Source organism: Oryzias latipes, chromosome 9, assembly GCF_002234675.1.
Source record: "Oryzias latipes chromosome 9, ASM223467v1".
Taxonomy (NCBI): Eukaryota; Metazoa; Chordata; class Actinopteri; order Beloniformes; family Adrianichthyidae; genus Oryzias; species Oryzias latipes.
Window position 1 is genome coordinate 32884077 of NC_019867.2, and position 25417 is coordinate 32909493.

Consider the following 25417-nt stretch of genomic DNA (forward strand, 5'->3'; position numbering starts at 1 on the left):
GACCTGGAAGACAAGATCATGTCTAGAATGACCACTAGGCAACCCCGACACCAGCTGCAACGGTTAGGTGATGTACCGCCTGAAAGTCTTCTGGAAACTGTGAATGACGCATTGAGGGCAATTCCTACCACAACAATCACAGAAACCAATGAACTGGTTTACACTTTAGCAGCAGTGATCCTTGAGATGCTTGGATACAAGAGCACCCATGGAAGAAAACAATACCCACCATGGAAGCAACGGTTAGAGGCCAAAATCAAGGCAACTCGGAAGGATGTGAGTAAGCTGACAGAGGCTCAAAGAGGTAGGTACAATGAGAAAGCAAGTACCTAAGAAATACAGCCAGATGCCCATACCTGAAGCACTGGAAACTGCCAAACAAAGGCTCCTAGCCTTGAGCATCCGCCTAAAGAGGGACACAAGAGACCTCCAAAAAACTCCAAACATTCCCTTAGTGCAGAGGTGTCCAAGCTTTTTGCAAAGGGGGCCAGATTTGGTGAGCTGAAACTGTGTGAGGGCGACCATTCGGTTTGCCTTCGTGAACTATTTTACTTTGATTAAATGCAAAGAAACATTTTTATTGCAGTGGGATTTTCATTTCGTTACATAGAAACAAACACATCTAAATAAGTTGGAACCAAAATAACTGAATTCCACATTTGAAGACTAGAAATAAGATTAAGAAAAAGTCTGCCTGGAAAATAAAAATGGATCAACATTCGGTCTGGATTTATCTAAAATGCTCAATTAAATGCTTACTGTGAACTTCTGAATGTAAAAACTTTGAACAGGAAAACACGCCGTTTGGAACCCTCTGTCCCGAACAGACTCGTTTGGATCAGAATCCGATGGAGATAGGTGGTTACGCTAATTGTTGATCCGACCGTTGTTCATGTAAGCAGTTTATTCCGATCGTGTGTCACTACTGCTGTGGTTTACGTCACGCATAGACGGACTCAGGAGAACCGGGTCTCCCGGTAGAACCGGGTCTCCGGGCAGGGCTCGGACCGGCAGCTCACACAGCGGCTTTGGCGCGGTGTGTGAGCTTTTCAAAGCAGAAATGAGGCTCAGTCCTTAGAAACCGTTCAAACAATCATGTGGATTTGTGTTTCCAGTCGTGTCCCGACAAAATAAAGGCTGATGCTATTCCCACATATTTACGTTCAGCCAGGATGCAGATGGCAGCGTTTCACGCATGGATTTTATGTTCATCAAAGGCTAAATGTTGTTAGCGCATGTTAGATTTCACCTAACCCTTCTTCCAGCTCTGCTCCGCCACAAAAAAAGCACTGACCACACAGATTAAAAATAAAATGATGAGCGAACAGGCGCTTCATAATATTCATAACAATAATAAAAGCACGTTTAGAAGATCATCTCATATATTACCGAGCTGCCACATATCTATGCATGTGGCACACATACTGCGCATGCCCAAATGATGCCCGACCAAAAGTGTGGCTCATGCAAACCTTTGTTATAATCGGAAAACGTTTTTCTGGGCCCATGCAGACGGTTCATTTCTAATCCGATCTTTGATCCGATCAAGACATTTTGCTCATGTAACCGCGGCTACTTTACTGAGAGACCCGTAGTCCTGTCGTCACACGGCTCCTGTTCAAGTTCCCAACAGAGAATGTCTTCTGCAGAAGTATGTGGAGCCAAACAAGCTCAGCATTTAAAGAGCAAGCGTGAAAGCTGCCGCCATCCAGCTGGCGGGAGAGGAAGCCGTTGGTGTCGACTGCACCGCTCCACATCACACAGAATGATTTCTGTTCTGTTTAGTCAGAGTCCTCTCATCAAGCAGATTCCCTTCATTAGCCGCTGACGTGGAGAAATGAACTGGTTTCGCTCCAAACAGAGCATTACTTTAATAAAAAGAAAGCAGATCGTTGTTCTTCTTTTCCCTTCAGAGGTCTCCACAGCCAATCAGCTGCCTCCGTCTAACCCCGTCTTCTGCATCCTCTAACGCCATCCATGTCTTCCTTCTCTGCATCCAGAAACCTCTTTGGGCCAGAGCAGGGGTGTCAGACTCATTTTAAGCGAGGGCCACATCAGCATAGTGTCTGTCCTCAAAGGGCCAGATGTAACTTATACATGTAACTAAATGTAATGAAAAATAAATATAACTACTCCTTAATGTTAAATAACTCATTTATTTATTTATTATAACTTTTTAAAGTGACAATTCCAGTTGCATAGAAACATATGTTTGCTTGTTATTCTAGCATAAATCCTTTTACATTTGATTCTGTCAGGTTAGGTTATATGGACAGTGTTTAAGTCCTAATGTTTAGTTGCCCAATCCCATATTTAAGTCCAATTCCCCCTAGATATGAATAAATACACAACAATTTGTATTTTAAGAAATTAAAAACTTTTATGCTCTTGCAGGTAGAGCTGTGACGTGTCGGATTTTTGATCCCCGCGATGATGAACCACCAGGGGGCGCGGTGTCGTGGTCAAACCGCAGCCCCCCCCCCTAAAAAAAATAAAAAACACAAAATCCCCCGGCGGATAACTATGTAGGTGTTGTAGATTGACTGTGACTGTGTGAGCGCGCTGCGTCGTGTGTAGAACTGGGAGGAGGGAGCGCGCACACGTGTGTTGGGGGTGTGTGTTGATTCTTCTGCTCTCTAGCTGCAGGTGAGCCTTCACCTGTGCTCTCTGGTACAGACATCTTCTCAGAATATTATATATATTCCAGCAATAAACAGACTGCAGACACTTTGTCACCTTTCTGGTAGCCATGAAGCCTGACACCATGAAGAAGGCGGGGCAGGAGGCTCCGCCTTTGTTTATTCAGACACGTAACGTTACGCTGCACAAAATACCGTAGTTCCTAAACCAAACATGTAATGATATTCATGGAAATCTAACAGCGCGCGTTCATGTTTGGTGTTACAGAGTGAAGGAGAACAGTAATAAACCCCCCCCAACACAAAATACTCCGGCGGGCGGCCGTGTCGCGAAGTTAAGAACGCACGCAGCTTGGAATGGAAATTAATAAATGGTAAATACTTATGTAGCGCCTTTCTTCCTACAAGGACAAAGTGCTTTACAGTCACAGACACATTCACCCAGTCACACACACATTCACACACTGGTGGCGGCTCTGCTGTCAAACACAGGCGCCCGCCTACCACCAGAGGCAAGGTCGGGTTCAGTGTCTTGCCCAAGGACACTTTGACTCATGGGCGTGCAAGGCGGGAATCGAACCTGCAACCCTACGATCATGGGACGACCACCCTACCGCTGCACCACGGCCGCAGTAAATTTGTCATATTTCCTCACGAGACGGAAACTTCTGTTGTAGAATGAGGATGTGTGGTTCTGAAAGCGCGCCCGTGTGTAAAGGAGCCGTGTGCTGCGGAGGCAGTGAGAGCCCCCGCCAACGAGAGAGTGACAGGCGGGGTGGGAGAGAAGGAGAGAACAGTCTGAAAGAAAGAAGGAAAGTCTGAACACAGGACTAGCAGAAAGAGTAAATTATCAGCAAAGATGGACGTGTTTAATGTGTTTATTATAGTTCCAGTCACGCACCATATGCTGAACTTTAAACAAACAAAACAAAAGTGCGGTGAAGCGGTGATGAGGTCATTGTCACAGCCCTAAAATGACATGGCGGGCCACATTTTGCCCGCGGGCCTTGAGTTTGACACATGTGGGTTAGAGGATCACGACCTTTTTCAAGGCTTCGTAAAAAGCTGGTAATGACATCACTGTGTGTGAGCTTGGAGTGGGAGGGGCCTGCTGGAGAGTCTTTTCTCCTGATCTCAAACATGTTACAGAGTGGGAATGACAGACAGTTACGGCTTCAGTGATGATGACGTGACGCGCAAGGGTGTGTTTATGTGTCTGTGTGGGGGGGTTGGGGGGGGGGGTTACAGCACCTTGTGCTGACAGCAGAGGTTTGGTGATGTTGTACTGAAGCTTCTCGCTGGGAGTCTCAGTGTCGGTGAAGGACAAGGCTGACGGGGTAATCTCTGTGACACGATCCTCCAGAGCCTACACACACACACACACACACACACACACACACACACACACACGCATTTAGCAGCTCTTTACATTCTAATACATTGACATTGTTCAGATTCACACAGACACGGTTCTCTCTAACATGAGGCTAACATGCAGTCAAACGTTTACGATGCTTTAGTGTTTCCTTTGTTATGGCTTAATTATTAATAGAACCATTTTTACCATTTAGACAGTCATGACTCTTTGAATCGTTTGGGACGATTTGAATCGTTTATTCCCGATGTGTTTTATTCAGCCGCCAAGCACAAAATCCCAAAGATTGCTCCTGGGAGGAAAGACGAGCTGCCAAAGCCCCCTTTGTGCATCCATGCACTCTTTACTAATTAAAGACTTAAAACCATGCGTGGTGGTGTTTATTTTTATTATTATTACAGTAAAATAGTGTGTGTTCCTTATTTACAGGTAGTATAGAATGCTATTGTTAGTTACTAAACATTCTGAGTTATGACTACTAACAACCTGGGATTGAACCAGAAAATACCAAAGACACCGTCAAAATGTAAAAACTAAACCGCATCAGACAGTCGGTTTCCCTGTCCGGCTTCGGGAACCATCCGTGTTCACGCTGCACGGATGGTTTCTTACTGTGATCTGGAGGTCGCAGTCGGGGGCCAGCTGGGGGAACCCTGGAGTTTGAGGAAGGACCCCGATGGTAAAAGTCTGAGCATCGCTGTGTGCGAGAGGAGAAACCTCTGAGGTCACCTGCCGACACACACATGCACTTCAGTTATAGACACGCCCCCCCACAGATGGTGTGGGTGCAGCGTGTGCCCCCTCCCATCACAGCTGATCACGCTGCCTGTTGTGAGTGACAGGTCATGGTCGTGTGTTAAGACAAACCAAAGCCTGGAGTCTGACTCTGGGACTCTCTCGCTAAAGTTACCAAAACGCTTTTGAGTGAAGAATCATCTCTGACCTGGAACTGGAAGGAGTCGCTGTTGTGACCAGAACCAAAGTGGCGGTACCAGACGGCGCCATCGTTCACATCCTGCTGGGTGAAAGAGGTTGTGTGTGTGAAGCCTCGCTCATCCACCAGCGAGGGCTGCCAGCCACCCGGTGGACTGTCGGCAGGCATGGACACCAAGACCACCTCACCTGGAGGGAGGCATGACGGCGATGTTACGTCCTCTCACACCTGAGGCCAGCATCATGTGACCCCACACCCATGTTTATGCAGTGACACGTGAAGGGAAGCTTGTACCATATCTGGGTTGTCCCTCTGCAGCCAGGATGCTGTAGACAAGCTCACCAGTGCTGACTCCTTTCTGCCCCGCCTGCAGGTATTTCTCGTCAAGCCGCACCATCCCCCCTTCCCGTACCCAGGTTTTTGGTTGGGACAGTATTTCAGACTGCAGAAACAAACACCAGCGTGACAACAATCCTGCTTCACTGTTCTGCAACGTCTGCAGGCAACGTCTGCTGTCACCCCGCTTACCTAAAGCCTTTGCCACAACTGCCCCGACAGCAGGGCAGATGGGCTCACTTGTGCGGGGCAAGTGGGTGGTCTTTTAAAGACCCACTCCAATGAAAAGGGAGTCTTTGCAGTTCTTAACAAGTTCTGAAACATGTTTTTCATATAATGGAGGAAGAGTCTGTGCTGCCAGCCCCGCCCCCAGGCTAACAGACACGCCCACTTTCTTTTCTGGAGCTAGAGGTGATCGAATAAACGCTTTCATTTTCTATGAACAATGTGAATATCGATCTTTGGAAAAGCTCAGATGTTGTTTGTTTCTGTGGGAGAAACGCTGCTGAGGCCGACTCTATGATGACGTCACATAATGGGAGGAACCCACAAGGAGAGAAAGGCGGAGCCTAAGAGATCGCGTCGTCTTACTCGCGGGTAGGAAAATAAAGTCAGGAAAATAATCAATCTTTTTTTGAAAGTGGTTCTTTTGTGCCCCAAAGGTAATATCTGATCATATATCTGGATGAAGTTTACTTTAGTATAGGCCCCTTCAAGCTTAATGGGCTGAACAAGTCTGAAATGTTTTTCTTCTGTAAACTGTGTGGAAACGTCAAAAAGGAGGTTAAGAAATCCTCAACCAGCTTATTTCTGCAGACTTTTTTAGTCTGAATCTAAAGTCCTGCTTTGGCTGTGTGTGTTATTCTTCATTGCAGAGCCACCAACTCATCATTAAATGCCATAAGCAGCTGCTGTGGTTCAGTGTCTTACCCTCTGAGCGACATGGACCTGCAGCAGGATGTTCCTGTAGTTGTGGCCGTCATTGACCTGCAGCACCATGTGGTCCTCCACATGCTCCGAGCCGTCATGGAGGTACTGGATCTGCTCCCCGGACAGCTCCTCCAGCTTGAACCGACTCAGTGCACGATCGCCACGGAGACGGGTCAGCCGTCCGTGACGTGGCGACACGAGGACCATGACCAAGACTTCAGCGGGGTTGTCCGGGTCTTCAACATGCAGAACCAGCTTAGAAATTGTTGCTGGGCTGCCGCGGCCCCCCACAGACAGAGGAGCAAGCGTCACCACCCTGGGGGGCTGAGGGTTCACAGAGCAGACAAAGGGGACCTTTCAGTGTCACCTGACAGGTGTGACTTCAACCGACATGAAACCAAGTCACATTTGGAATTCAGAAATCAGATCACCTGGTCCAGACTCTGGAGAACCAGGAAGCGAGTTGCTGCTGGGCTTTAAAGGTTCATTTGACCTTTTTTTTGTTTGTTTACTTTGGGTAACAGCAAAAAAATAAAAAAAACAACGGCCAAAAGATGACAAACAAAACAAACACACCAAGAAAAACAGCATCCAAATGTAACCTCGAGGTTCTCCATGGTTAAAGTCCTGACGTGAAGACTTTAACCATGTATTTCCTTTCAGTCAATTCACTCAGTACTATAGTATGTACTATGAGATGTACTATGGGATGTACTATGAGATGTACTATGGGATGTAGTATGAGATGTACTATGGGATGTACTATGAGATGTACTATGGGATGTACTATGGGATGTACTATGGGATGTACTATGGGATGTACTATGAGATGTACTATGGGATGAACTATGGGATGTACTAGGGGATGTACTATGGGATGTACTATGAGATGTATTATTGGATGTACTATGAGATGTATTATGGGATGTACTATGGGATGTACTATGAGATGTACTGTGGGATGTACTATGGGATGTACTATGGGATGTACTATGGGATGTATTATGAGATGTACTATGGGATGTACTAGGGGATGTACTAGGGAATGTACTATGGGATGTACTATGGGATGTACTATGGGATGTACAAGGGGATTTAGTATGAGATGTACTATGGGATGTACTATGGGATTTACTATGAAATGTACTATGGGATGTACTATGGGATGTACTATGAGATGTATTATTGGATGTACTATGGGATGTACTAGGGGATGTACTATGGGATGTACTATGGGATGTACTATGAGATGTACTATGGGATGTACTATGAGATGTACTATGGGATGTACTATGGGATGTACTAGGGGATGTACTATGGGATGTACTATGAGATGTACTATGGGATGTACTATGAGATGTACTATGGGATGTACTATGGGATGTACTATGGGATGTACTATGGGATGTACTATGAGATGTACTATGGGATGTACTATGGGATGTACTATGAGATGTACTATGGGATGTACTATGGGATGTACTATGAGATGTACTATGGGATGTACTATGGGATGTACAAGGGGATGTACTATGGGATGTACTATGGGATGTACTATGGGATGTACTATGAGATGTACTATGGGATGTAGTATGAGATGTACTATGGGATGTACTATGGGATGTACTATGAGATGTACTATGGGATGTACTATGGGATGTACTATGAAATGTATTATTGGATGTACTATGGGATGTACTATGGGATGTACTATGGGATGTACTATGGGGATGTAAAATGAGATGTACTATGGGATGTACTATGGGATATACTATGGGATGTACTATGAGATGTACTATGGGGTGTACAATGGGATGTACTATGGGATGTACTATGAGATGTACTATGGGATGTAGTATGAGATGTACTATGGGATGTACTATGGGATGTACTATGAGATGTACTATGGGATGTACTATGGGATGTACTATGAGATGTATTATTGGATGTACTATGGGATGTACTAGGGGATGTACTAGGGGATGTACTATGGGATGTACTATGGGATGTAAAATGAGATGTACTATGGGATGTACTATGGGATATACTATGGGATGTACTATGAGATATACTATGGGGTGTACTATGGGATGTACTATGGGATGTACTATGAGATGTACTATGGGATTTAGTATGAGATGTACTATGGGATGTACTATGGGATTTACTATGAGATGTACTATGGGATGTACTATGGTATGTACTATGAGATGTATTATTGGATGTACTATGGGATGTACTAGGGGATGTACTATGGGATGTACTATGGGATGTACTATGAGATGTACTATGGGATGTACTATGAGATGTACTATGGGATGTACTATGGGATGTACTAGGGGATGTACTATGGGATGTACTATGAGATGTACTATGGGATGTACTATGAGATGTACTATGGGATGTACTATGGGATGTACTATGGGATGTACTATGGGATGTACTATGATATGTACTATGGGATGTACTATGGGATGTACTATGAGATGTACTATGAGATGTACTATGGGATGTACTATGGGATGTACAAGGGGATGTACTATGGGATGTACTATGGGATGTACTATGGGATGTACTATGAGATGTACTATGGGATGTAGTATGAGATGTACTATGGGATGTACTATGAGATGTACTATGGGATGTACTATGGGATGTACTATGAAATGTATTATTGGATGTACTATGGGATGTACTAGGGGATGTACTATGGGATGTACTAGGGGATGTACTATGGGATGTAAAATGAGATGTACTATGGGATGTACTATGGGATATACTATGGGATGTACTATGAGATGTACTCTGGGGTGTACTATGGGATGTACTATGGGATGTACTATGATATGTACTATGGGATGTAGTATGAGATGTACTATGGGATGTACTATGGGATGTACTATGAGATGTACTATGGGATGTACTATGGGATGTACTATGGGATGTACTATGAGATGTACTATGGGATGTACTAGGGGATGTACCATGGGGTGTACTATGAGATGTACCATGGGATGTACTATGGGGTGTACTATGAGATGTACTATGGGATGTACTATGAGATGTACCATGGGATGTACTATGGGATGTACTATGGGATGTACTATGAGATGTACTATTGGACGTACTATGGGATGTAATATGAGATGTACTATGGGATGTACTATGGGATGTACTATGGGATGTACTATGAGATGTACTATGGGATGTACTATGAGAAGTACTATGGGATGTACTATGGGATGTACAAGGGGATGAACTATGGGATGTACTATGAGATGTACTATGGGATGTACTATGAGATGTACTATGGGATGTACTATGGGATGTACTATGAGATGTACTATGGGATGTACTATGGGATGTACTATGGGATGTACTATGAGATGTATTATTGGATGTACTATGGGATGTACTATGGGATGTACTATGAGATGTATTATTGGATGTACTATGAGATGTACTATGGGATGTACTATGGGATGTACTATGAGATGTACTGTGGGATGTACTATGGGATGTACTATGGGATGTATTATGAGATGTACTATGGGATGTACTAGGGGATGTACTAGGGAATGTACTATGGGATGTACTAGGGGATGTACTATGGGATGTTCTATGAGATGTACTATGGGATGTACTATGGGATGTACTATGAGATGTACTATGGGATGTACTATGGGATGTACTATGGGATGTACTATGAGATGTACTATGGGATGTACTAGGGGATGTACCATGGGGTGTACTATGAGATGTACTATGGGATGTACTATGGGGTGTACTATGAGATGTACTATGGGATGTACTATGGGATGTACTATGAGATGTACTATGGGATGTACTATGGGATGTACTATAAGATGCACTATGGGATGTACTAGGGGATGTACCATGGGGTGTACTATGAGATGTACTGTGGGATGTACTATGGGGTGTACTATGAGATGTATTATGGGATGTACTATGGGATGTACTATGAGATGTACTATGGGATGTACTAGGGGATGTACCATGGGGTGTACTATGAGATGTACTATGGGATGTACTATGGGGTGTACTATGAGATGTACTATGGGATGTACTATGGGATGTACTATGAGATGTACTATGGGCTGTACTATGGGATGTACTATGGGATGTACTATGGGATGTACTATGAGATATACTTTGGGATGTACTATGGGATGTACTATGGGGTGTACTATGAGATGTACTATGGGATGTACTATGAGATGTACTATGGGATGTACTAGGGGATGTACCATGGGGTGTACTATGAGATGTACTATGGGATGTACTATGAGATGTACTATGGGATGTACTAGGGGATGTACTATGGGATGTACTATGAGATGTACTATGGGCTGTACTACGGGATGTACTATGGGATGTACTATGGGATGTACTATGAGATATACTTTGGGATGTACTATGGGATGTACTATGGGATGTACTATGAGATATACTTTGGGATGTACTATGGGATGTACTATGAGATATACTTTGGGATGTACTATGGGATGTACTATGGGATGTACTATGAGATGTACTATGGGCTGTACTACGGGATGTACTATGGGATGTACTATGGGATGTACTATGGGGTGTACTATGAGATGTACTATGGGCTGTACTATGGGGTGTACTATGAGATGTACTATGGGCTGTACTACGGGATGTACTATGGGATGTACTATGGGATGTACTATGAGATATACTTTGGGATGTACTATGGGATGTACTATGGGATGTACTATGAGATATACTTTGGGATGTACTATGGGATTCCATGCCCTTGTTTTGGCTGAGAACACGTCTATTCACGCCTTTTAGGCAGATGACGTTTGATGACAGGCGGGTGGTCCCACCCCTGCACACTGGGGTGCCAGACACATATGGTCAGTGCCATCCTCCCCCTCTCGGTTGGCTTAACTGTTCTTCTTGTCGCTGACTGTCGTCTTTTCGGCCACAGTGTCTTCCCACAGACTTTGGGGTCGCTGCTTGTTGCCCCTGTGAGGCCCAGGAAAGCGCCGCAGCAGGGGTCTTCTGTTTGCCCCCGTTCTCAGGACTGCGGTCTGTCTTAATGCGAGGAGGTGCAGCACCAAGCCTGTCCCTCTGTCCACGCTCCAGGAGTGTTGATGGAGCCCGATGCCTGCGAGTCGTCTTTTCTCGTGCCACTCGACTTTGGAAAGGTGTGTAAAATTTGGGGAAACGACCAGAAACTTCTGCTGTCGGGGTTCCCAGGATGATTCGGCGTTCCGATCCTTGTGCTGCTGCGAGGCAGGGACGCTGGAAGTGAAGTGGCCCCCTCCCCACTCCCGCAACAGCATCACCCAAACGTCATAAGTGTGTCGAGTTTATATTACTTCACAACACACTTAACACACACACGACAATCGTTCCATCCATTTTCATGACCTGTGCGGGTCAACACCTGTACAGGTCATGTGACTAAGGCTTTAAAGAGAGTTTTATTCAAGTTAGCAGGTCCAGCGACATATATGTTCTCAAAAATGCATTTGACATGTGAGGGTGTGAGTCTGCAGACACGAAACAACACAACTGAACTAATCCTGAGGTTTACATGTAACTTTAGTAACAGACCAAGTTTCCAGCAACAACCATGAAGCTAACATGTCAAACAGCGGCTGGAGCGCCCCCTGGTGTGGAACAAAGAGCATCTGAGCAAAGAGTACCTGCATCGACACGGCTTGAACTGGAATGGTTGCCAGCTGAGGGAACATCTGGGGAGCAGCAACACGTAAGGAGAACTCACCAGTCCTACACAGACAAACACAAAGTGAAGACAAGGTTACACAGCAGGTCCTGAACACGTCCCTGAAAGTCATGACGGGGCTGCAGGCCCAGAGAGGACGAAGACACACCCACAAACACACATCTGCACTCACTCATTACCCACAAGGCCCTCTGTCGCCTTAACATTATCAGAAGGGTATTGGCCACACCCCCCAGGAGACAGAGGAAGAACACCAGACTAAGTTTATCAGGTGACTGACAGGAAACAAGCGTGATAGCGCCCCCTACTGAGGTCATTCCGGACCTCCCACAAATCCAGACAGTTTGCCTGCATACAACTGTCTGCGTGGAAAATAACAGGCATTTTTCTTTCTGGAATCTTTTTTGTACGTTATTAAAAAAACCATGAAGGTTCACCCGCGTTCAGCTTTGAGCTTTGGATCCGTTTCTACGGAATTCTGCTTTCAGTGCAGACAACAGTCCACCTTGCAGTTTTTAATCTTAAAAACTTTGATTGATCTCTTTATTACATCAAGGAGTAAAAAGACGTGTTTCTAAAGACAAGATTACAGGACTGGGGTCAAGTCCAAAAGTAGCTGAGAATCGGCCATCAGGTTGTGGAAGGCAGCAAAAAATAGCAAATGTGTTGAGTTTGTCCACACGACTTATTTCAGAAATAGTCAGACATTACTGTTTCCCTTTAGGGTTGGAGGTTTTACCATAGGACCCGACATCCAGAGTTTTGCCAAGAACAGACCGGTTGTGGTTATACCAGACTAATGCTCTTCCTTAATGCAGAGGTACTGTCAATGTTTAGAGCTGTGACGGTGTGGGATTTTTGATCACCGCAGTGATGAACCAGCAGGGGGCGCAGTGTCGCAGTTAAATACCACCAAATCCTGTGTAATCACCAAGTTATCATTCTGTCTGCTTTCATGTGTGTGTAATGTTATTTTGGGCACTTTGAGAGGTCAGAGGTCAGATAAAGGTCTCATTTCTAAAGACAGGGTCAGAAGCACAAAAATGTCTCTATTGACCAAACTGATTATTGACTAAAGAAGTGCTGAAAGTGTCATTTTCACCTTTTCTATCCCGATAGAAGCTTTCGTAAAACAGGCTGAGCTTTCAAACGGCAGATTTAGGACATTTGAGGGTAAAAATGTCCAAAACATCAAAACTTTGAGGAGAAATCTTTGTGAAAAGGAAAGTTCTGTAAAGCTCAAAGGGATCGGTCTTTCCACATTAAAAATACTGTTTTTTTGATAAATGCAGAAAGGGATCAGAACCACACTGATGATCATTATGGGATGTTTTATTGACAGGAAAATTCAAACTCGTGCGTCTGGTGTTTAAATGTTCAAATACTACAAATAATGATCACACACTATCTGCTTGACAGGTTGGGGCTCCTGTTGCTGCTCCGGTTACGACATACGGACCATCAGCAGCCATAGAGAATCTCATTAAAGTACCACTAGGAAATCTGAAATATATCCTGAGAAGAAGAGGTGAAGGAGCTCCTAAAGCAGTTTAATGGCTGGATTATTGCACAAAGGCTGTTATCACGGTGTTCTAAAGATGAAGACAAAGGCAGCCTGTGGATCTGCATTAACTCGTGTCAGCTGGCTTTTCCCTTTAACCTTCAGCACTGACACTGTCCTGTCAAACAGGAAACAGGAAATGGGTTTTACTGGAGATGTTGAATCCGTCCAGCATGTGTTAGTCTAGCTTCTTCACTGTGGGTCACAGGAACGGCCACAGCTCAGAAAGCTATGATCTGACCCCTACAGCATGGATGTAGAAGCCGTGCAGACGCAGACGCAGACGCAGACGCAGACACAGATCTGCTGGACACTGTTGGCTGGGATTTGGATAAGAGAGGAAACTCTGAATGGCAAAGCTCTGCCATTATGATGATTATGTTTTCTAAAAATGGGCCAAAGGCTCAAGTCCTAAAACACTGACGAGCTTTAGCAGATGTTCAGTGTGAGACGAATCAGCTTCAAACGCTGTTCTGAAGGTGGCACCAACACATTTCAATCACTCTGCTTCAGGACGCATGACAGGGACTCCACAGGCTCAGTATCCCTTACCCATCAGAACTGCCTTACACTTCAGACACGAAGGATCACTGTCACTACCTAAAGACTATGGAAGACCCACGCCATCAAAATGCTGTTTTTGGTGTTTTTAACATGTTCTGGTAGCATTTCCTCAGGATGGAGGACATCGATTCAAAAAGAGACTAAGACTGTGTTTCTATTTCTTAATTCAAATGGTGGTGAATCAGGGACAGAAAACCAAAATGCTGTTTGAAGCCTGTAGCAGTGATGGAGGAGCTGCAGTCTCCAAGCTCCGCCCCTTTCTGCTGCAGACACACAGATCCATGGACGTCTCTGTTTTCCTGGTCTGAGCTGGAATCTGGATCAGATCTGGACAGATCTGATGTTGTTAGGGGGTGTAAGGGGCTGTAAGCTAGCAGGAGACAATGTAACCAAAGGGATGACGGGAAATGAGTGAAGGCTTACCAGCAGTCCCGCCTACAACTCAGAGGTGAATTTCTGATCCACGCCTGCTGATCTGCAGAAACTATGTCCTAGAAAACCACACAGCTTTTTTTTCTATTTTGCCTAAAAGCTGACCAATCAGAAATAAAAGACCACTGGGGCGCAGAGGTTACGTCAGACGATGATCAGAGCGGGTCTGTCAGTCTTTGCTTCATTGCCCGTGTGTTTGAACTCCTTTGACCTCTGTTTAGTTTCTCTGCAGCCCTGGGGGGTCAGGAAGACCCGGACTCTCTTTGCTGAGTCTGTCTCTTGGAGTTCTACTCCTAACAAAGGGTTATGAGAGGTCAACCTGCATTCCCCCCCCCCCCCCCCCCCCCACACACACACACACCATCCTAAATTTGAAAAACACGGCGGTAATACGCAGATTTAATCCTATTGGAGGACTTGCCTTTGTCTGCCTCTTACTGTGATTGTTTCAAACTGCACAACTGTTTCTGAACAGAGACGGATCCACACCACTGTGATGGATCAGAGCTCACAGACAGAAGCACAGAGAGGGGGGAGGACATTTTTACCAGCATTATTTCACTTCCATCTCATTTTCTTTATTTACTGCCAAACAATGTGGTTCCTAATAATCAAATAGAAAGCAGCAGCTGCTTTTCCATAACTATCTACATTCTGAACATTAAAGACGTTTTAGCATCAAATAAACTCAGAGATAAATAAAAAGTCTCAAATGTTTGATGAAGGTCAGAGAAAGAATCTGAACAATGAAACGCCATGAACTCACTGACCGGGCCTCGTCTCTGTGGTGTCGGAACCGGACCCGTCCCAGTCTGAGCTGTGTCCATGTGAAGGTGTCGTCCCTCTTCAGGTCACGCCCCCTCGCCCCCACCTCCTCCATGAACAGGCGTCCGTTTGTCGGAGGGTCAGCGAGCTGCAGGACCAGCCGCTCCAAACCAACACCCGCCCCCCTCACCGGCAGCAGGCTGGGCAGCAGCGCGGCCCCCCCGTCCAGGGGAACCAGCAGGGAACCGTTCACTCGGAGGACGGGGCCGTGGTCGTTCCCTGAGGGGAGGAGCAACGACAGTCTTCAGGGGGGGGGGGTGTAGACACACACACCACATAAATACTGATATCATATCAAACCACAGAGGAAGTCATGTTCAAGAGAAGATAGAGAGATAAATGGAGTACAGCCAACGTCCATCATTGCACAGGTCCAGGAGCAGATTTCATGGTTCCTACAGTTTTTTAGTCTTGTTTCAAATATTTATCATCATGTTTCCCTGCTTTGCTTGACCTGGCCTAACATTTGCCTGAAGAGAACGGATCAAACAAACCAGAATCTATATCCATATATCTGATCAACCAGTCGACTTGACGGGTTTGTTCCCTCCTTCCCAGCATTCAATGGCTGCCAGCCCCCACCAAGAGCAGTCAGCCTCCACACCTGATCCTGCAGCCTCTGTGAGGGGCTGCCATCATGAGGGAGGCTAACTGCAGATGGGATGCTGCCCGGGTACCAGCTGGGAGACAGAGTGGCTTTCTTCCACTGACGGGCCCCTGAAGGTGCAACGCATGACTGACGTCAAGTGGAGCATGACGGTGCAAAGTTGCCTTTCTCTGCTCCAGAATTCACTGGATTCATTGCAGCACTGCAGAACGTCAGCACTGGTGCCAAAGATCAGCGTTTAAAGGTTCGGCTGCTGGATTCTGCCGCTCAGACGGTCAGAGTGAATCTGGAAGCTTCAATCAGCCAGAAGAAAAGCAGGAATTTGGCCGTCAGCTTCAGCAGTACATTAACATTTTAAAGCCTCTACACACTCATGAGGGATTTCACTGAGGGCTTAACCACTTTGAACTTTGCTAACCACCCCGTTGCCAAGCAACAAGCTGTGGATTTCATGTGGCGTCTTCAGGTCACATGCATCTTTTCGGATGCATCCACCTAACATTCATGTGCACAGATGCTTGTCGGACACAGAAAACTGTAAATGTGAACGTTTGTTTGACACAGTCAGCGAGAAAAGGATGATGAGGATGAAGACGTGAAGCTCACCACGGCACACTCTGGTCCTGGGGTCAGGAGAATATCCACTTCCACAGTCGGGGGTGCAATACCCTTCCATGAGGAACATGTGATGGGCACACGCTGTGCAGCGGCCGGCCCCGTCACACAGCACACAGTCCGGTGAGCAGGCTGACGGGATGAGAACATACAGCCTCTTCATTCCTTTCACCAGAAAGTTTTATTTTTGTTTTCATGAAGAAGTCTAAAAATGGGCCAACTGGGACAATGAGTCAGCAGTTTTCCCACTCTGAAGATTTTCTTAAAGAATAAAAACAGGCATAAGTCCAACAGACCCTCCTTGGAAGCCAAAGGAAGCATTTCTTCAGGTTTTCCTCATTTTCTCTGGACTCAGCTGTTTGCAGCGCTTGAGCCTTGACTGAAGAGTCTGGACCTGACTGACTGTGGTTGGAGCTGCCATTTTACATGTTAGGACTTTTTCAGGATCGCTTGAACTCTACACTCAACATAGTCCACCTGAAGGGCTCATGTTTGGATCAGCCAAACGTCTTCATCACCCACGCCGTGGCCCTGGTCAGTTAGATCATGAAAACATCCTTAAAGCTGGGAGTTTTTAGAGGAAAGAAGTCCAGCAAAGGGACAAAACCTCATAAACTGGCACAAAAAGAATTCCATATTTCACTAAACACGAGGTGAAAATGAAGAAAGAAATCCCAAAAGTTGAAGGAAGATTGGCAGCTTGAGTTGAGACACTTTTTCACGCTTACTAAACCAATTCTATTTTCTTTCATATACTTTTATAAACTGCTTTTTGTCTCCCACATGGAAGCACAAAAGCTGCTGGATTCTTACACTTGCAGACTTTTGAGGAGGGGTCCAGGAAGTGGTTCCTGCCACATTCAAGCACACACTGTCCCTGCAGGATGGCATAGGGGGGCTGGCACTGCAGACAGCGTCCGGGCCCCTGACACCGCAGACAGTGATCGTCACAGCCTGAAAGCAGCAGACACACATCCAGTCCTTCAGCCTTCACATGTGGAAAGTCTTTGTTTGCAGTCATGTCTGCGTGTTCACTCATGTTTTCTTGGGGCTCAGCTTTGACATGGATCACAAAAGTGAATTTAACAGCAGCCAGAGTAAGTCAGAGCATCATTGGAAGCAGCAGCTGCTGGGATTCCTGCTGGACTGACCCACACATCTGTCTCCATCCCGAAAAGAGCCAGAGGAGCAGGCCTGCGTGCACACTCCATCCTGCAGCACGTGGCCCTCCATGCACTGCAGGCAGTCGCTGCGCAGAGGACCTCTGCAGGCGTTGCAGCTCCAGTCGCATTCTGCAAAGACGGAAAGACAGCGGGGGGTAGGAGTGTGAGTAGAAGCAACCGGAGTCCCATTCAAAGGGACAAGAATCAGGAAGGAGTTTCACTTCCTAAATCCACGTGTTTGTTAGATTGTTGAAGACACCTGTCCATAAATGTAAATGATTTCAATCAAGAATTCAAAGTAGACAAACTTAGTTCTGGATGCAGCTGGAATAAGAAGGCGAAAGGATCCCCAAAAATGACTAATAGACATCATGAGGAACATGACACTGTGGTTCTGTGTTCACCTGCTTCAAGAAGAGAACCCAAAAGAGTCACGATTCCCCTTTTTAACAGAAAGTCTGCATCTTTTCTTGTTCTTTTCCCTGAAACGTTGATTCTTTCTCTTCCTCTCTGTAAATGTGTCTGTGAGGGAACGAGGGTTCCTCATGAAACAGAGTCAGAGGCAGCGTCCTGCAGAAGAAGTTTGTGAAAAGGTGGATCTGTGTTTTCTGGCAGATGATTGACAGCTGTTCAGAGATTTTTGAAGCAATCAAACCTTGGAGCAATTTAGAGATAATAATGGATTTATCTTTTCCAGAGGCTCAAAGCTTCCAGTGTGTCCATCAAGCATTCATACTTGCTGATGACAGAAGCCTGGCTGCTATAACAGTTGACTGGGGGAGTGGGGATCGAACTGCCGACCCTCTGATCACTGGACTCAACAGCCTGAGCCACTGCTGCCCACATCCATTAACCCAGGAAGCCTGTTTCTGGACTGTGGGTTAGGGTGGAGCCAGGAGGCCCAGACATGGACGAGGAGGACACATTAAGGCTCAGGAAGGCTCCAGGGCTTTCTGGGAGGTGAACACGCCAACCATCGCACCGCCAGGTTAGGAAGGTAGCTCCAACAGTCTCTGACCATCGGTTTTGTCTGTTTACAGGACAGAGAACAGACGAAAGCCATCAAGCCGTCCTCTGCCCTGTTTCAGCTGTGGCGTCTCTGCATGCAGAGAATGGAACAGGTGCGTCTGGATGAAGATCATCTGCTGGACAATTCAAACATGTAGTTGTAGAGTCAGATAGGTTTATTCTCTCTACGAGTTCTGGTCCATCGCCTGTCCATGCTGGGGAGGACCCCTCCTTCATGTGGACACCCCTGAGGTTTCTTCTTCATTTCCAGAATCCGTTTGTTTTTAGGAGTTTTTCCTTTAGTTTAGTTTAGAATTTTCCTATTGAATTTGATGATTTCATGTTTAGTTTACAGTTACTGGTATGAAGCTGTTGTTGTAATATTAGGCTATAGAAATACCATTGAATTGAACCAGAACAAGCACAAAATCGGCAGTTTGGGACTGAAAGACACTGGTGGATTTTAGCTTCTTTCTGAAGAATATTCTTTTAAAATCAGTTTAGCTGCTTCTTTCCATCCACACTAAACTGGAAATCAGGTTAGCCTGTGTGTAGATACACAGAAAACCCCAGATCTGACAAACAGCAGTGATCTGGCGCTTCTGGTGAGTCTGTTGCTAAACACAAAGCCCCCCCGAGTGTGCCTGCCACCCACAGACCAACAGAAGCTCCTGTGTGAAAGGCACAGCAACATTTGAGCCGCTGAAGGCAGAGAACTTTGCTGGAACGACCTCTGAGAGTTCAGAGATGGAGCAAGGCGAGAGACACGTCCCTCTGAGAAATCCAATCCACAGCAGAAGGAGGCTTTAAAGCCTCAAACGCTTCACAAAAGCACAGCGGTGGGGATCAGAACTACGTTTGGTGGAAACGGCATTAGCTCACAGAAATTCTGCTTTTCTACAGGAGAGAAGCAGTCCAGACGAGCGTTATTATCAGGAAGCAGCGTGTGCTGTTCTCTTGTCACAGATGTGATTAGATGAGCTGTGGACGTCAAAGTCATGAGAGGGTTAACGACTGATGCTTCACTGGCTCTCATCTCCCCACAAAACAGCCAAAAGTCAAACACTGAGAACAGTTTTTAGGACATGCTGAATGACACAGAGGGCTAATCTGACATAGGGGACCAAGATAGACACTTGACAATCTCCCAGACGGGTTAGCAGCATCCCAGAATGTATCTGGAGAGAAAGGCTGAGGCATGGAGCAGATGCCGATGGTGCCATTGTGCAGAGAAAAGGAGACAGAGCTATGAGTGACACTAAAGGAGCCAATAACGTCAGTGGGCCTGAAGCCTTCAGTGCAGTCAAACAGCCTCTCTTCAGACCTGCAATCCTCTACAGGAGCTGAGACGAGCTCTGACCCTCATCAACGGCTGCAGGTAATCTGCTCCTGACCCCGCCTCCATGGGGGACAGACCGGGCGGCTTTCATGAGCCTCCGGGGGCCCCTGGGGGCTCAGTAGTCTCAGCTCTCTCGGGAATCTCAGTAAATGTCTGTCATCATCACAGACTGCCTCTGTTCTGAGGCGTCGCTATCTGATGGGAGGCGGAGCTTAAGAATCTCCAGTCTGCCAAAATTCTTCAGCATCCCCACAGAGATGGGATGTTTTTAAGTAGCGTTAACCAAGTTTAGCTCTTTGTTTGCAAATCTAACGTTTTTTACTGACTGGAGGACTCAGTTAAGGTCGACTTCATGCTATTTGTGTAGTTAATGCATGTCTTGGAAAAGCTTTTACTAGTTTGAGTGGTGTTGCCATGGAGACGGACCCTACCTTGGCAGGCGCGGGTGGTGGTGTTGAGGTAGTACTGATGGGCACAGCTGTCATACTGGCATTCCCCAAACATCAGCACCTTTGCAGGGTCACGGCAGGACGTACAGACTCCGCCCATGTCACATGACAGACACTGGCTGTCACATGCTGCACAGTAAAACACAGTCAGACGATGACTTTCACACATCTGCTCTGTATGATTCACGTCTTTCTCATTCCACAGACTGAACACATCACCTCAGACCTCACAGTCCTCATCTTACCCTGGCAGGTCCCATGACCATTGTCATAGTAGCCCACAGGGCATTTGGGAGCACAGAGACCCGAGGGCAACAGAACTTTGTCAGGGGGACAGGAAGTACAAGAGAGAGGCCCCGCCCCATTGCAGGTCTCACATGAGGAGTGACATTCTGAAAAGAAGACAGATTTTTGTCAGCCAGAGAAAGAGTTAGGAGATGAACTAACAATGAAACAACAAATGAGTTCAAATTATGAAAATGAACGGATTTTCATCAGGGCATCTTTTTCAGATCCTACAGAGTTTGTCGTTATTTTGGTTCACAATCAAATCCAGGTCTTCAATTAGGCCAAAATAGATCAAGAAGCTCCTGACCGTGCTTTCAACCAAGGATTCTTAACCATAGGGCCGCGGCCCTTGAGCGCTGAGTAGTGGGGCGCAAAAAAGACATCAGTTCTGAGTCTGTGGGCCGCAAGGGCCCCGAGGGCCCCGACAAGAGGGCTCCGAGGGCCACGACAAGAGGGCCCCGAGGGCCACGACAAGAGGGCCCCGAGGGCCACGACAAGAGGGCACCGAGGGCCACGACAAGAGGGCACCGAGGGCCAGGAGGGCCCCGACAAGAGGGCCACGACAAGAGGACCCCGAGGGCCCCGGGACCTGAATGCAGATTCCACATCCAGTACAAAAATTAAGATTGCTAATTTGTTAAGGTTTTCAATAGTTATAAGGTCATATTTTAATTAGCACTTTATTTAAATGTCATTTACAGTTTATTTCATTTGAAACTTTTATTTAAAGAATGCTTGTTCTATTACCACAAAATTTTGTTTATCAAAATGCCTTGTGCCTTATGCCAATGTGTGTTAAGCATGACGACCCTGCTTTACCTGTTCTGTGTGAAAATAAATGTCCTTGATGATCACACTCTATCAAATGTTTTCCCCACATGGTTTTACTTTGATAGACCATAAGAGGACCTGCTTTAACTATTAAATACAAATCCAACAAGATGCAGATCAGTTTATATCAACATGTTAATATTTGAATAGGCCCCCAGTCCCTTTGTACTGGGAGAATTGGGCCCCGGTGTCCAAAAGGTAATGAACCTCTGCTTTAGAAGAAATACTGTTTGACATTCAGCTTTCTGACCCACTGCAGCTTAAAGAAGGCAGGAGAAAAAAGGCCTCACCCATGCAGGCTCCACGGAGGCCGAAGCGACCCGCCGGACAGCGGGAGACGCAGTGATCCCCCAGCAGCCAATCTCCGTCTGCCGAGCACCACAGACAGACGCTGCCGACACCGGTCTGCAGGTCTGCCGTGCAGCGCTGGCAGTCTGAGCTGCAGCCTGAGGGACAACACACAAACACACAAACACACAAAAGCTTCAGACCTACAAAGGATTTGATCACAACGGAGCTGCTGAGCTGCCTTGACTGGACCCTAAAGGAACATTTCCCTATGAAATGGACCAAGCAGAGGGATGACATTCACACACACACACACACACACACACCGAGACCACTTCCAAAGATGGATCCCAGAGCGGGTCCCTTTCCCGACCAGGGTCTGCTCTGGGTGGGTGAAGTGTCTTGCCCAAGGACACAACGACAATTGAATGGGGGTACCGGGATTGAACCGCCGACCCTTCAATCATTGGACGACCCGCTCAACCACCTGAGCCACTGCCGGCTAGACGGTTTCAGTCTTTAAAGTGGCTGACACAGATCTTTCTATCCTGTTTAGGTGATGTGAGTGTGAACGATGTGTCACAGTTAAGGAGAAGAGTGAAGCCAGTCTCTGCAAGACTCCGTGTTGCCTTCACAGTTATTCCTGGCTGCTGGGAACACGCAGTCAAATGAAGGTATGTGGACCATCCACAGACTGACATTACCCCCAGAAAGACTTACTGCGGCACTCCCCACTGCTGGGATCCAGGAAAAGCCCCTCCTGGCAGCTGGTTCTGCAGTAGCCGCTGTGCAGGGAGGTCAGTGGAGCGCAGGAAATGCAGTCGGCCTGGGACGGACCGGAGCATGTCTGACAGGACGGATGGCACGCTGGGAGACAAGAGGACCAACGGAAAGACACATTAACCTCATATTAAAGCATGTCTATGAAGACTCTCATTCATCCGGGTTGATTCCATCATAGTAGTAGGTTTAGGGGATGCCATCTGGACTTAGTTTTAAAGTTAGAAGACGTTTCTTATCCAAAAGGCTTTGTCAATTCTGAATTAGCTGGTAAAAGAGCTGGTAGATATGCGCTCATGGGGGAGGAGTCAGACCTGAAACTGGATGATATTGTCAACTTAGCCTACATGGTTTCGGGTCGTTAAGAGTCCTTTGTCCTCAGCTGGGGGTTGGGGAGCCAGTGACTCGCTCCCCAAACTGGTCATCTCTTTCAGCTGTTAACGATCCAGGTGGAACTGGTTCTGTTTGTTTAGGTTTCAGAACACTGCTGTAGATGGATGGAAGAATAAACCTGAGACCACCATTGCTATTAAGAGAAGGTTTATCTTTCTTGACAAAGATGGCTTCTTTCACTCCTCGCTCAAACCATCCTTTCTCTCTAGCTAGAATTCAGACTACACTGTCCGGGAACGAGTGGTTTGTGGCCTTCAGGTGGAGGTTTCTGCAGACTCAGGTCCACTTGGGTTGCTCTGCCATGTTGGTGAAGCCGTTTGTGTAGAGGTTGTTTGGTTTCTCCGATATACTGTGCATCTCAGTTCTCTTTGCAGTGAATAGAGAACACAACATTACTCTGTTTGTAGCTGGGAATTTTGTCCTTGTCCTTCTCATATTAAAGCTGAAGCTCTGAGAAAGACGTCACACAACGTAGACCATGCTGAGGCTGCTGAGAGGGCAGCAAACACATGATTGTTGGGAGGTGTGTGTCTGTGTGTGTTTGTGTATCTGTGTGTGTCTGTGCTTGCTGCAGTTTCTGCTGACTCAGCTTTCCTCTTCCTATTCTAGATCATCCAGTTCCTCTGCAGTCAGACAGATCATGGAGAAGAACTTCCAGGTTCCCTGAGATTCCCGGTGACGGTCAGAGGGGCCGTCCTGGCAGCCACGCCTCTGTCCGTCTGCCCCAGGGCAGCTGTGGCTGCAGCAGTAGTTACCACCACCAAGTATGAATGAAGAGTGAATGAATAATTGATCAATCTAATCCATTATTATTATTACTGTGATCATACGTGTAAAGTGTGTTTTACAAATGCAGCTCAGTCTGCAGATCGGAACGTAAACATTCCTCCTTCTGCAAGTAAAACCTGTAAAAGTGACGTTTTTGAGTCTAACTGAATCTTTTTGTGTGTCAGACTAGTTAGTACAAACCAACAGTACTCTGTTCCTTCTTCAGGAACATTTCCTGACACCAGCTTTGGGCAGAATATTCTCCAATCTTCCATAGAGGATTCAGAAATGAATTGCAGGGATTCATGCAGAAGCAGAGCTGCAGGAGACCAGGCGTCTTCATCAGCGCTCCTTTAGATCTCAGTGACTCCTTTCTGCATTCTCGGTTTTTAATAACTGTTTTATTTCTTAAGTGATAGACTAGATGTTTGAGAAAATCCTTTTAAAATGCACCAAAGGAATCGCTGCATCATGAACAGCTGAACCTCCACCAGTTCAGGAGCTGGACATGTCCCAAATAGAGGAGGGGCCTGTGGCACACCCATCTGATCAAATAATTTCTGCTGGTCTTCCTGCAGGAGGAAGAGGAGAAAAGGAAGATGAAGCTTCCTTCGACTGCTGGGCTATAACTCCAGGCTGCAGGGGTTGCATGAGAACACAATCGCGATGATTTACCTTTGAGGAATAATCTGGACTTTTGTTTGGTTTCATGTTTTTTTCCTTCTTGTAGGCCTTTAAACTGGGGTTTTATCAATAAACTTCCATCAAATAACAGACACATGTTTTGGGTTAACTTGTTTTTTTCTGAATGAATAGAGGACGTCATGTGATCGATGGTGTTTCAGACATGGCATGGAACATCATACATGGCAGAGGAACAGGATGTGTTGGTGCTCATAAAAAGCAGGAGCGTGTCACCTCGGCACTGGTTGTCCTGCATGAAGAAGCCTTGAGGGCAGGAGAGGAGGCAGCTCCCGTGGAGGAGGCCGAGCGGAGGAGAGCAGGACGAGCAGTTCCCTGCAGACGGTCCGGTGCAGTCCCCACAGGACGGATGACAGTCTGAAACCATGCACAGCACAGAGAAACGTCAAAGCTCAGCCTGATCCAGCATCCTAACATCACTGGGATTCAGTGAATCTGCAGCGAGACAGATCCATAAGAAACTTGAAACGACTGGAATGAGTTTGAACTGTTATTGTCACATGTGTACCTTGACAGACTCTAAAGTCTGTCTGTACTTTAGTCAAACCGATAATGCTACTGTTTTACAGTCAAAACCCTTTTTTGGGTTGTTTTCTAACAATGTCTGTTTCTTTCTGTTTCAGTGAATGTTGCCTGTTTGGTTCTTGAACGATTTAATTAGTTATTTAATGAGTGACACAGACGTGCTTGGTTTCATTTTTTCATTACAGCACTGAGAAGAGAAATGACTGAGTCAGATGAAATGAAGAGAGCAAAGACAGCGAGCTGGGAGGTCAGCGGGAAGACGGGAAAACAACCAGCAGCTGTCTGCCAGAAGTTCCACTCGAATGCGTATGCTTCTTCAGCG

The 25417-nt window shown here is 46.2% G+C and overlaps 1 protein-coding gene across 3 annotated transcripts in view; it reads right to left on the reverse strand.

The window, feature by feature from the left end:
• The window catches only part of fras1 (Fraser extracellular matrix complex subunit 1), a 144419-nt gene that overhangs the window by 53123 nt on the left and 65879 nt on the right, over window positions 1-25417 (reverse strand). For all 3 annotated transcript variants that reach the window (XM_023958905.1, XM_023958906.1, XM_023958907.1), the window contains 15 exons: window positions 24787-24927; window positions 22648-22794; window positions 21930-22085; window positions 20766-20912; window positions 20503-20649; window positions 17713-17853; window positions 17375-17515; window positions 16553-16693; window positions 15285-15558; window positions 11917-12001; window positions 6215-6538; window positions 5243-5390; window positions 4958-5136; window positions 4627-4743; window positions 3891-4005 (listed from right to left, as the gene is read on the reverse strand). In XM_023958905.1, coding sequence (XP_023814673.1) covers window positions 3891-4005; window positions 4627-4743; window positions 4958-5136; window positions 5243-5390; window positions 6215-6538; window positions 11917-12001; window positions 15285-15558; window positions 16553-16693; window positions 17375-17515; window positions 17713-17853; window positions 20503-20649; window positions 20766-20912; window positions 21930-22085; window positions 22648-22794; window positions 24787-24927 — 2403 coding nt within the window. The remainder of the gene's footprint in view (window positions 1-3890; window positions 4006-4626; window positions 4744-4957; window positions 5137-5242; window positions 5391-6214; window positions 6539-11916; window positions 12002-15284; window positions 15559-16552; window positions 16694-17374; window positions 17516-17712; window positions 17854-20502; window positions 20650-20765; window positions 20913-21929; window positions 22086-22647; window positions 22795-24786; window positions 24928-25417) is intronic.